The sequence below is a fragment of the Prosopis cineraria genome, unplaced genomic scaffold (genome assembly GCF_029017545.1).
Source record: "Prosopis cineraria cultivar Desert tree isolate PC_DT_omini unplaced genomic scaffold, ASM2901754v1 PC9, whole genome shotgun sequence".
Taxonomy (NCBI): Eukaryota; Viridiplantae; Streptophyta; class Magnoliopsida; order Fabales; family Fabaceae; genus Prosopis; species Prosopis cineraria.
The window spans coordinates 22,895,677-22,908,477 of NW_026555340.1; the positions used below are offsets into that span (position 1 = coordinate 22,895,677).

General features: G+C 33.3%; 2 protein-coding genes across 2 annotated transcripts; both read right to left on the bottom strand.

Annotated features, from left to right (window-relative positions):
• Window positions 1-2,017: 2,017 nt before the first annotated feature.
• LOC129321075 (uncharacterized) lies at window positions 2,018-2,990 on the bottom strand. The gene is made up of 3 exons (XM_054966802.1): window positions 2,722-2,990; window positions 2,483-2,532; window positions 2,018-2,387 (listed from the first exon to the last, which is right to left on the bottom strand). The coding sequence occupies exons 1-3, from the start codon at window positions 2,831-2,833 to the stop codon at window positions 2,172-2,174; spliced, it is 378 nt and encodes a 125-aa protein (XP_054822777.1). The 5' UTR covers window positions 2,834-2,990; the 3' UTR covers window positions 2,018-2,171.
• Window positions 2,991-6,130: 3,140 nt separating this feature from the next.
• Window positions 6,131-10,016, bottom strand: LOC129319385 (IQ domain-containing protein IQM1-like). Its single transcript, XM_054964437.1, has 9 exons — window positions 9,634-10,016; window positions 8,824-9,341; window positions 8,621-8,735; window positions 8,274-8,339; window positions 8,039-8,127; window positions 7,846-7,933; window positions 7,430-7,660; window positions 7,210-7,311; window positions 6,131-6,937 (listed from the first exon to the last, which is right to left on the bottom strand). The coding sequence occupies exons 2-9, from the start codon at window positions 9,267-9,269 to the stop codon at window positions 6,458-6,460; spliced, it is 1,617 nt and encodes a 538-aa protein (XP_054820412.1). The 5' UTR covers window positions 9,270-9,341; window positions 9,634-10,016; the 3' UTR covers window positions 6,131-6,457.
• Between the last annotated feature and the right edge of the window lie 2,785 nt (window positions 10,017-12,801).

Genomic DNA, 12,801 nt, shown 5'->3' on the forward strand with positions numbered 1-12,801 from the left:
TGTCACATTCAAACCATGAGTACTCCAACTGATTATATTGTAGTTGAAAATTTGCACTTCGATCATGTTTATATAAAAGTAAGTAGATAAGCTAATCTACTTACCCACTAGACATCAAATAACTATATTGATATTAGGATTTTTAATTATCCGTCTCCAAATTATAGAAACTTTATGATTTTAGGCATGATTTAATTTTTGTTTATTTACATGGTTTTTCTGTGACCTTGGTTTTTTTTTTAAAAAAAAAAAAGTTGCACTTTAATCTCACATGACAATGCTTGGAATACCCAAAAATCTCAAATATGAAAATTGTTATAAAAATTAGTAATTCCAGTCAGAAGTGGCAGTGAAGACCTGAGTTTAGATTCAAATGAGCTGAATGAAGAAGTTAGAAATTCACCTCATTTTGTCAGCTTCTTAGCTTTATCATGTATGCCCAAACTGAGTTTAGACTCAAATTTCTTCAAAACTCAGAAAAACAACTATATAGCAATAGTGGCGCCTATCAAAGGATGGGGATTCTGACCACTAGATGCTTGGTGTATCTGTAAGAGATATATTGACTTAATTAGAAGTTTTAAATTTGAGTTCTAAAATATAACAACTGCAAGTAAATGGCTGAGATGAATTTCCCCCATCTCTTGCAAATTGTGGGCAAAACACAATTTTGGAAATATCAAGGAGATGAAAGTGATATCACAGAGCATTTTCTCATGTTTAATATATAAGGCATTTTATAGAATTCCAAAGGTAATAAGCGAAATTACGTTATGGAAGGAGCAAATGTATGTAATTTCTAATAATTTCAATAGCTAACTTTAAAGAACATTTTAGAATGGGCGAATCCGTAGATTATCAAAAGTTGCCTTCTGAGAACGTGCAATTTTTTTTAAGGAAAAATAATTGATAATTTCATATCTTTATTGCATGGGTCATTCCGATGGATAATAAATGTTTGGTGTTTAAGTATGTCGTGATAGAAAATAGTGTTATATAAGATAATATCATCTAATGCTTTTGTAATAAATATATTTTCCCTTGCATATGTGGTTTTTTCACTAATATTTAATATTTAATACGGGTGGCAATAAATTTGTAGCTTCATAGCATGTAAACTTCTATGTAAGTGAGTTGTAGATTTGATTCCGCTTATAATCTATATCATTATATATGTTCATTTAATTCAAAAAAAAACATTTAATATGGAGTAAAAGTAAAATTTTATAATAAAAATTTAATAATATGATTCATAAACTAGATTTAAAAATATAAAAAAAAACACTTTTGGGCAGACCCTGAGAGGCCGACTGTTCTACTTTCACCACTACATGCATAGGATCACATCAAATGAGTTTTTATTTTTTGTTTGGGCTAAAAGAATGGTTGTGCGGAAATTGGCCGCATGAAGTTGGGCTGAGTTGATTAATTTGGTTCAGCTTGATCCCACTCTACTAATTAAAAAAAAAAATTTAAGATTCATATAACAAAAATTTATTTGAGAGTAAATCATACTTTTTCTGTTAAAAAATATTTTTAACAAAATCACACCTCTAATAAATTAATTTACTGTCTTTAAATTTATATTATATTTTTATATTTATCTTTGCTTGATAGAACATCTCACTTATATATGACATATTTTCATATCAAGATTCAAGAGTATTTTTAAAAAAAATTATTAATTACAGATTAAAAAGACTATATATACCTCATATTTTCAAACATCTGACCTTAAAAAAAAGTCGTCATATTTTTTTTACTCGGAGGATCTTCTTGAAAAGAAATCTGGTCCTTATTTATTAGAACTCATACCGCAAAAACATTAGCAATTAAAAATTAATTTTATTTTAAAAATCGTTGATTGATTAAAAAGTCATATAATTTAATTTATTCTAAATTATATTTTGTCAAAGAAAAGAAAATCAATGACAAGACATTGTGAAAACAAAAGGGGCGAAAACAATTTGCTTGTTGATAGCAAACGAGTGGAAAACTACACGCCACTCATCTTTTCTTGTCTCTGCATGCCACGCCTTAAAGCCAAACAAGTACAGCATGAATTCCAAGCTAAACAGCATCAATGGCGATTCGGCAATATTTATATAGATCTATACACCACAATAACACATACATAACTAGAAGAAGTTCATCATCAACGTAACAACATTTCATGGATTATAATAAGAAGTTCCACACTTGCATCTCCACCCTTCTGGCTCATAATTTGCATACTGAACCCCAACCCGCCCTGCTGTTGTAGGGATTTGAATTGGATCACAAGGCACACAACCCCTACACTTGTGCTCACACCTTGGTGGAATTGACCCTAACCTGCTCAATCCTCCTCCTATTTCTGCAAACCCATTTGCCATTCCTTCATTTCCCTTCAATCCCATCTCGCAAAACAGAAATTTTATCCGTTAAACAATGTTCCCAGAGACAGAAAATCATAGTCTTACACAGAGGCATGGATTGGTACCAGTGTGGAGTCAGAACCTGGATCTGGGATGTATCTTGTTGTCTGATCATCTGTGGAAAATTGATATAATGTTTGAGAATATGATGATGTCGGTGATCAAAAAGAGACGGGAAAAAGGAGTCCGGGAAATTACTAATTAGAGTGAAGACACTGTGCAGGAGAAGTGTTTGTGAAAATGACCGATTCAGTGGTAACGTGTAATGAACTAATGAATATAGTTTGTCAAGTTGTGTACTGACCTTGTGAAGTGGCAGCGGCATAACGCGACAGAGGCTGCTTGTTCATTACAGAAACCAAAGTTGTGAGTAGAAGAGCAGCCATGAGATTTAAGGAGCACGTTGATCTCTTCATGGTGATTGGTGAGACCTTAAAATGATGTGGAAAATGATTGTCTAGTTGATGATACAAAAAGGTATGAGAGAAAAAAAGGAGACAAACTGAGTCGATCTGGTTCTCAGGCTCAGTGAATCTCACTTACTTGAATATACTAACCATCATCACTGTTCAATGAGATTGACCTAAGATGCCACAAGAGAACAAGCAACTAATGGAGAGATATATAAAGCAAAGACCAAAAGAGGTTGATCTCCTCTCTCTCTCTCTCTCTCTCTCTCTCTCTCACTCTCACTCTCACACTAACACACAAAATTGTTGCTCTTTATTGGGTGCTTACATAACAAGATGAAGATAATGATATGGATGTGAGTTTAAAGTGAGGAACTTACAAAATATAAATATTACTTTCATGCCTGGTCCCTGTGAAGCTGAGCTTCCTTTTATACTGTTTCAGAGTTTACAGCACTTCTTAACATCTCATTTCACATGTCAATTGTCTTGTCTTGCATTTGAGATTTTTTTTTTTTTTTGGGGTGGGGGTCACGACAAACTGTTAGGTTCCTAGTTTTTTTTCTTTTGTATCAGAAACTAAAACTCTTTTAGGCCAAGAAACTGAATCTTCTTTATTACTCTTTCAACTAACATTCTCTTTTTCCTTTCTCTGCTTAAAATTTATTATTAAGCAGTGCTCATTACAATGACTCCCACAAATATATTCGCACAAAATTCAATAGGATTATAATTATAAATATGATTATGATTATATAATGTGATAATACTATTGTTTGGTGAAAAAAATTATTTTAATTTATTGTAGTACCAGGCTGCCTCCTAGACTGCAGAGCTGTTCTTTCTTTCTTTCTTTTTAAAAATTCAAACAACTGTTAAGAATTGACTCTTCCAAGTGAGCCCAACAGAAGCTAAAAGAATTTTATATTGTTCATAATCAGAAAGATGAAAGCTGTCTGGGGCAATCTCACTGGGGGAAAGCCGCAAGAGACATAGAAATGGCTATAATTGAATGAGTCCCCAAACTGAGAAGTTAAAGAGTAAAGGCTCAACATTGCTTATTGCAGTACACAGTTTACATACTGAAAGGTCATTTTCTAGCAGGTTGGTGGGTGGGAAACAGGAAGATGCAGTCAAGTCTTCCTCAAGAACTTCGAATGGTCAACTGATGGTTTTGATTGGGTCATTTATTATGCTAATCACAGCTTAACTTTCTCAAAATGTAATTTAACTAATGTGGGAAACAACAAAAAAAGACTTATTTTTCATATCATGGATGTTTTATCTTCTTTTTCTTTCTTTCTCTCCAAAGATAATGTGTTAAAAAAGGTTACTTTTTATCTTTTTGATTAAATATATAATATCATGGATATGTTGAGGTTGTGAATGAACATAGGTACGTGGGACAGTATTTACTTGTGACTTATCCCAACCAGTAGGACTTTGCTCACTGACTCAGATCGATGTCCAGTCACCATTTTCAGCTCTATTCAGCAGTTAATGAGGGATTCAAATTCCAGAGGCTTCAACTGAAGAGTCCAGAGATGTTGACTACATCAAGAAGAAGAGGAAGACGAAAAAAGAAATGATCTTACTGTGATGGAACAATTCAGACTCTACACAGTATCTTTAACCATCTGTAAAGTTTTCTGCAAACTTGGACTTAACCTCACCAGTAAATTTGGTCAGTTAAATATGAATAGACTTTGAGTCTTGGTTTCCTGGTTTGAGAAGTTTTATGTGGCTCTGATATATATATATATATATACACACACCCTCACACACACACAGTTAGGGGCTCACTGAAATGGGGGGGTTGTTGTTCATTGATGAAAATTGGATCTGTCATCACTGCCAAGTGCCAACTGTTTTTTCATATCAAAAGATCAGTCATAAATTTGGGGAATCCAACCTCAGGGCAGATTAACCTTGCAATGCAAGTAGTCAAATACAGTATGACATGAACCGTGAGATGGTTTTTTAAACAAAATGTAAATGATATTTTTTAGGAATTTTATTTTCTTAGGTAATAACAGAATTTAATGGAGTAATCAAATGCAGCTTTAAAGAGATGAAGCTTTAGGAGTACTTAGCATGCAAACATTTTAAGGTGTGTTTTATTTATAAAATATTAGAATTTAGTGGTAAAAATCATTACAATTCAAACACAAAATTTATGTAGTTATCAGTTATCTAATCAAATAAGTTTTTGGGTAAAATAAAGCTCATGTAAGACAAAAAAAAATACGCTTGATTGATTTGATTGAACTCAATATTTTATCAGAATTTCCGTCTCTCCCATGATTTTAACCGCCAAAAAAAATGTTTTAATCAAAGTAGATGAAAATCGTTGGAAGAAGAACCTTAAGTGAGATGTGAGAATTCTTTAAAACAAAGTATCAACAAGTTCATTCATCCAAAAAAACAACGTATGAGACATTATTTTATGTAAAAAAATTGGTTAAAGTGATTATTATATAATGAGTTTTGAATTGTCGATTACGGAAGGTACAAAGATGGTGTCATCATTGATGAAAAAGCAGCAAAATGAGGAAGAAAGTAGGGATGTTATAGTATATAATAGCAAGTGGCACAGTGTACTAAGAAACAAAAGGACTAACACGACAACCAATGGCTCCAAACTCGGCAGCTTTTTTTTTAACCCTTAGCTTTTAACTAAAGCCAACAGAAGCCTTCATCTTCATCCTCACCACTGATGTCAATGACGTTTTGCAGTCTTCATATCTAATATTTATATTCTTGCTTTTTTAACATAATTATAAATTTAAATTTTACTAATTGAATAATCAACAGTGTAGATATATTTAGTTAAATAATCGTCAATGAAATTTTAGGATTTAGCCCTGCAGTGAATCTATGTATTGGTGCAGTTCAATACGGTCAGTGAAGTGCAGGAAGAAAGAAAGGGGAGGGAGAGAGGGGGGGAGAGAGAGAGAGAGAGCACCATATCTGCCTCTTCTCTGTGTCTGGGGATGAAAAAAGCTGCCTGAGGCATTTTTGGACCTTTGCAAAAATTAGGGTTTGTTGATGATCAGCAAAGATTGAATGTTCAACTGTTCATCCTACCCTTCTTGAACTCTTCGACATAACTTTTTCTTTCTTTTGCCTTTTTGTCTGCTATTATCAATCACTTTATATCATGCATATGATTGAGTGATTTGATATACACTCATTCTTTCTTGCTTGCTTCTCACATACACTAAGTATTCTAAAAGGTACTAAACTCAGCCATTTAATAATTCATGTAAATTTAAATAAAATTCTGTTATTGAGTGATATGAATTAAAAAAAAAAACTTAGACTGTTTCTCTGGTACTAAGTTTCATGTAATTTTTAACATACAATTGGTAATCCACCTCTCCAAAAGAGGAACAAAATTGGGTGAAGCTTGTCAATGAAGCAAAAATATCAAAATATTTCAAAGAATAAAGGAATAAATAAATTCATGAAAAAATATAAAACAAAATAAAACAGAGGGCATTTAAGGTTAAATACTCTGCCCCTTCACATGAACCCTCTTTCTTCTGACCCATCTTTGGTCATTTTTAGGGTTCAGAAGTCTTTATTTACTCTGAAGAAGGACCCTAATCCCTACAAGTCTATATAGCCTTAACTTGCTACAGCTATAGGGGTCCTAGGACTGGGCAGTCCCATGTAAGCAATGCTGGGAGACATCCTGACTTTTGGGCTGGGCCTTGGTGAAGGAATTGGGCCGTAGTTGTTCAGTCTTCCAGAATTGGGCCTAGGTGACAAATTCACTTGCTCCATTGCTCTTGATTGCAGATGCCCAGGATACTCACGCACACACCCAATCCTGGGCCCAGCCCCAGTTGACCACTTGCGAGACAACCTCTTGGACAGGTCAAAAGCTGGGGCCTCGACCTTCTTGTCACCATCTTCAATAGCAACAACTTTTGCCTCAACCTTCGTGTCGCCAATGTCTGTCTCCTTGCCATTATTGTCTTTGGCATCAATTGTAGTTGTAAGCTCTGGTTGTGAAGTGGGACCCTTATCTGCTTGTGGTTGTTTATTTGCAATGAGTGAAGTTGTTCCATAGAATGAAGTAGCATCATCATCAATTGCACATCTCTGTATTGACCAGTTAAATAAGAGATCCATTAGGTAATTTGAACAAGATTCAAACCATTTCATCATTGAAACTATAAAACATTCTCACATTGATTTAGCTTATAAAGGATTAGTATGTAAGTCAATTATGTAAGTCTAAAGTGGAAAAATGATTCACTTAAAGGAAATTTTTGTTCGATGATCTAAATTTCTTCTTCTGCTGGAGGCGTGTGTATTAACTGCACAGACAGAATTTGTTCAAAATGATGGTCAAAGAGCAAAATTTTAGTTACCTTAACAGTGGAGAGGTCTACATTGTGCTCCTCAAGAAAGCTAATGAATTCTTTGAAGTTCTCTTCTGTAGGGAGGTAGTGTCCACTATAGGGCCAAATAGCCTGAAATGTTTTAATACAATAACAACACTTATAAGTGAATCTACTTCAGGGAAATTACCAGAAAGTTAAAAGTGATAGAATGGAAGTGATTATGCTGTGTGCTATATTATGTTAGTACCTCAAGGACACCCTGATGAGCCACTAATCTTCCTGCTGCTGTGGTTACAGCTCCAGCCAGGAAGCTAGAATGCTGAAAAGAACCCTTCTTCTTTCGCCCCACATACAAAGACCTTGTGGGGCTCAGAACAAATATCCATTTGGACTTATCATCAGTATCCAGAAGCTTCCCATCCAGTCTGTACACCAGCTTGCCTCCTTCAACAATAACTTCGTATTCTTCCCTTTCTTTCTGCAATGGTACCACCAAAAATCAGTGATATGAGATACAGGCAACAGCAGATTTTAGATAGATTCAGGCTATACAAAGAAGTGAATCTTTATAGCTAATTAAGTTTGTTGAATACGAATCAGAATCTAATTCAAACTTATGGTTTATACATGTGAGTGCGTGCGTGCGTGTGTGTGAGAACTTACTGGTCCAAGATATTTAATGCATTGGCGTTGAAGAGTGGATCTTGGACACTTCTCAAGATTTACTTCTTTGCCTTCTCCGATATCCAACCTAAATGTAATAAAAGAAGTAAATTAGCCACCCAGATCCTTAGTTCCTATCTACCATGATCATGTAAGTACAGTGAAGAGATTAGATCTTAGAATGAGTGCCTACCAGTAGAAAAATGGTTGGGTGCTTTGGCTTTCAAACCATGTATCATAATAGAGGTGCAGATTATGGCCATATCGATGACGTGGGTCAATCTGCAACATTAACAAAAGAAAAGAAATATTTTCAATACTTCATAGATCATATTTGTTGATCAAAAGCTTCAAGGCCATCAGGACAATCTTCTTAGCTCAAATACTGGAATAATGGGGTAAGAACTGAGAAGGTTTCAGGGTCTTACAGCCTCAAGCCAATGTTGTAGGGCTAGTTTTTGTGCCTTCTCATCCTTGGACAAACCTTTTCCCACCTGTGTGAAAAATAAGTTAGAAGCTAGATCCCAAATAAAATATTAAAAAAAAAAACGTCAATAAAGATGTTATTAGTTAGGCTTCACAGTGAACAATCCAGATTCTCTCTGGTTAAAAAGTAATTGGTGTATTCAGAGAGTGGTAAAGAAGAAAACTATGCTTCATCCAGAGGAACGCTCTTGTATTATTCTTTTTCCAAATGAATGGTTTTGCAAAGAGTCACATATAAGCGTGATTAAAGTAACTTACAGAAAATTGAATTTATTAGAAGATTGAATACCTTAGCTACTCTTGTCCTTGCCCTTGCCCACCGTGATACAGCAGTTTCCTGTTTCTGGACATCAAAGAACGAAATAGAACTCCGTTTGAGGGCAGCAAAGTCCAGTGCCTTCCACCTAAACCCATAATTAATAACTAAAAAAAGGAATTTAAGCAAATAATACCAATAAATCAAATTTCACTGCTTATACTGAGACTACCAACCAGAGTTCCTCCACCACCACAGCACAGTCCGCAAGGTTTCTTCTAGTACGGTAACTCTTGTAGACTTTCTGAAGCTTAGTTGCAGCAGCATCAAGCTCACTGATGGGTCTGGGTGAAGAGAAAATTACTTCTTCAGGTAGAGATAGGATAGGCACAGTTTTGCTCGTTAGAGAATCAGAAATTATGTTCACTTCAGCATCTGAAGGATTCCCTTCAAGAATTATATTTTCTGGTCTGTGATCCTTCAACTTGGTTGAATTGCTGGTGTTGTCGGACCCATTTGACAGTATGGTAGTGCCTGATTCTCTTTTCTTTAAGCTGCTGCCTGATCTTAGAATCCTAGCCCCATCTTTGGAAGCAAAACCGAAGTTGAAAGACAAACCAAACAATGAATGGCGAACAATTTCTTCCCAGGCTGATAAGAGTAACGAAAGCGATAATCCCATAGAGCTGCAGATGTATGAACAAGCAGTTCAATTTGTTTGAACTTTGAAGAAAGCACCCACTTATTATGATTCCTGCCCAAATTTAAGATTTGTCAGACCAAGCAAAGTATGAGAATATATATTCAAAAAGGTCAAAGAATTGAATTATGGAATCTTTTTGCCAAATAAAGAAGTTCTTGTCATCCTTGGTTAAAAGAGGAGAATCGGTAGACGCCTTGAACTCTATAATATTCCTTTTTAAGCTTCAGATTAAAGAAATGAGATAAAAACACAATCAAGAACGAAGTACGTTTCTGACGCTTACTGTGGAAATATAACAAACAGCTTTAAGGCGAAAGCAAAAGATCTTCGATGAATAATTTACCTCCTTCTTCCTGGATGGCTCGTCAAGATATCAGTCTGGTATGCTAAAGAGAAATCAAGTCTAACTCCAAGAACAAACTCAAACACCCACGAATTAAATTGAAATGATGGGTCTGCCCAACTGGCTCCCTGCTTATATATACCTCTCGGAAAAAGAAAAACCTGCTCCAAAGGAGGGCCTTCAAATGCGTGTCAAAAACTGTAAAATGAAAAGGGGTAGTCGTTGAATTCCACAATGAACCTTCTGAGCTACCTTCGGGTTGGAAAATGATGGGCAGTGGTAATATTCAAAGTTTACTTTCTTCTTGTTTTCTTTATGTGTTCAAAAGCCACCAGTGGTAGTTTGATGCATTCAAAGCTGGACCTTTCGGGACTCTCACAGATTTTAGTGTTTCTTTTTTTTTTTTTTTTTTGTTTCTTCGGAGACCATATGTACACACATCAACAGCAACAGTACAGTGCGACTAAGAAGATGAACATTGAAGAGTAAAAAGAGGGAACAATAAAAAGCAAGCAGGTCAAAGAAGGTAAGCTTTGCGAGCTTCCTTGAAAATTCAGGACTTGGCTTTTGATCCTCAAGGGTTGGAATTTGGTGACCATCTTTACGGTCAAACGAACTTTGATAAGTCAAAGCCTGAGGTCACGCGCCGAGCCTCTCGGGCAATGCGGCTGCGCGTTGTTACTTTTACGGTGATCATTGGGACTTGGGAGTACGTACGTAATCTCCATATATAATTTTTTATTGGCATTGAATTTTATATTTTTTAGACATAATATATGGAGCAGGCTTTCTTCCATGCAAAGCACTGCAGATTAAATTGTTAAATTGAATTTGATAGTTTCAAAAATTATAAATTAATTTATATCATTAAAATTTGATCCACGGTTCAGATTTACAATAAAGCTATATTGGAAAGAAACTAACTCCATAGTACAAGCAGTGGACTCTTGCTTTTCTCATATCATTTGAAGCAAAGGAGCCAACTATAGATTGCTATGAACTTCCTCGTGTTAATCATATAATAGAGTTAATTAATTAATAACCATAAAATCGTGTTCTTTAAGAAAGCATTTCCAAGGGGTAAAGTTAAAAAATAAATATATTTAGGATTAAATACAATTTAAAATTTTGCCTTATAATTAGAACAGGAATAAATATACAAGAGTTATGATCTGAGATTTGTTTTAGAGTCCCTGCCACTTACGTTAACCTAAAATAATTTAAATTTGATATTTCACACAATGGATGTTAATTGTTTTTTAAAATTATAAGGCCACAATTAAAACCATGCAAATGAAAATGAAATTGCATAAATTTGAAAGAAGATAATTCCTGGATTCTAAAGGTGGAATGTGCATAATAGTGATTGTAAAATTGTCATGGAAGGTATGTTGAGCAAACCAATCGAAGGTATCAAATATTCTGCCAAGCAAAGTTTGAAACCATAGAAAATAACAAGAAGTTTCATGGTACTAGCAGCAGAAGGTTGATATCCCATATATCTCGAGAGAAGAAATTCTCAAGTAAATCAAGTGTATCACATTATTTATAGTCTATCCAATCAAAATATGATATTTAAATGATATTAAATATAAATTAATTTTGATATTAATAATGGTAAAGTTAGAAAAGACAGGAAATTAAATATAAATTATATTATAAGAATAAAATCAATTAAAATAATATTACATAAGATTTTATTTAGATAAATTGATACATTTTAATTGAATAGATCACAAATGACGTGGTGTGCTCAGTCTACATAAGAATTTCTCATATAAAGAGTCCTTTAATCAAATTTTCAATTTTCATTCATATCCCAAATGAGACTCCCATAAATTATGGGGCTGTTTGAAATTATTTTTATTTTATTGTTTTGAGAACTTTTGTTTTGTAAACATATTTTGAGAATAAAAAATAATAAAAATAGATATTTTTTTATTTTTTTTTTGTTCTCTAGAATAATAATCACAAAATACCTAAAAATTATTTTTATTTTTTATTCTCTCCAAAATAATATTTATTTTTTGTTCTCCAAAATATTTTTTAAAAACACATTATCAAATAAATTTTTTTTATTCTCTTAATTTTAAAGAAAAAAAACTGTTTCAAAATAAGTTTTTAAATAGGCCCTACAATACTATACCATAAATTGTTCAATTAATATCAAGTTTGAACCATCTAAGATTAGGAGAAGTTCAATTTGAGTGACGATCTCTATATATAGGGGTCAAGTTGTTCATTCTAGCTTCAAGCTTCTTATAGATGCTAATAAAGGCAATGTCTCCTTGCAAGGTGTTTGTCTTCTGAGCCAACATTTGACACTTGAATTTCCACATACTCCAACAAGTATTGAAAAGCATGTCCCCTATTAGATTTTTCAGCCAAACTTTTACCCCTCCTTAAAAAAATATAAAAAAAATTTTTATTGATATAAGGTATTCAAAAGATATAAGGTATTTTTAATTTTTTAATATATAATTAATGAGTTTTTTGCAAAAATATTCTTTATAAATAAATCAACCATTCACCTTTTGAGTGACACACAATCCTATTAAATAAAGATATATATAAGAAGATAGTATACATTTAAAGACCATTAACTATATTATCAGATGTAATTCAGTTAAGAACATTGGAGCTTTCACAAACATAACCTATATTATAAGACTTAACTAAGCAAGTAGCTCAACATTTATTATATTTTGCATTATGGCTTGTTTATTATGTCTGTAATGATATATCATTATATATCAATAATAAATATTTTCAAAAATTTTCAATGATAAATATCTCATGTATCAATGATAAATTCTTTATATATCAATAACAAACCTTTTATCCATTAATGTGAACCGATTATATTTTTAATTTTTTTAAAAAAACTTAGTTCATATTGAGCACAAGATTTTTCTTAGCTAATGAGATCATTTATCCTATATTTGTTTTTTTTTTTTAACAAAGAGAGTGTATTAGATTAAAGGAAGTAGTGATTGCATGTTACTGCCGTCATTTTTTCCCCCAACTTCCCCACATGCTAACGTCCCATTTGCCAAACTTTCGCTTTTATACGGTCTATTTTTAATAGATTTTTCTATAGTTGACTTAATTTGTTTTTAATTTTTTATTTCATTTGAAGCATCATTTTCACATTAAAATTTTATTTGA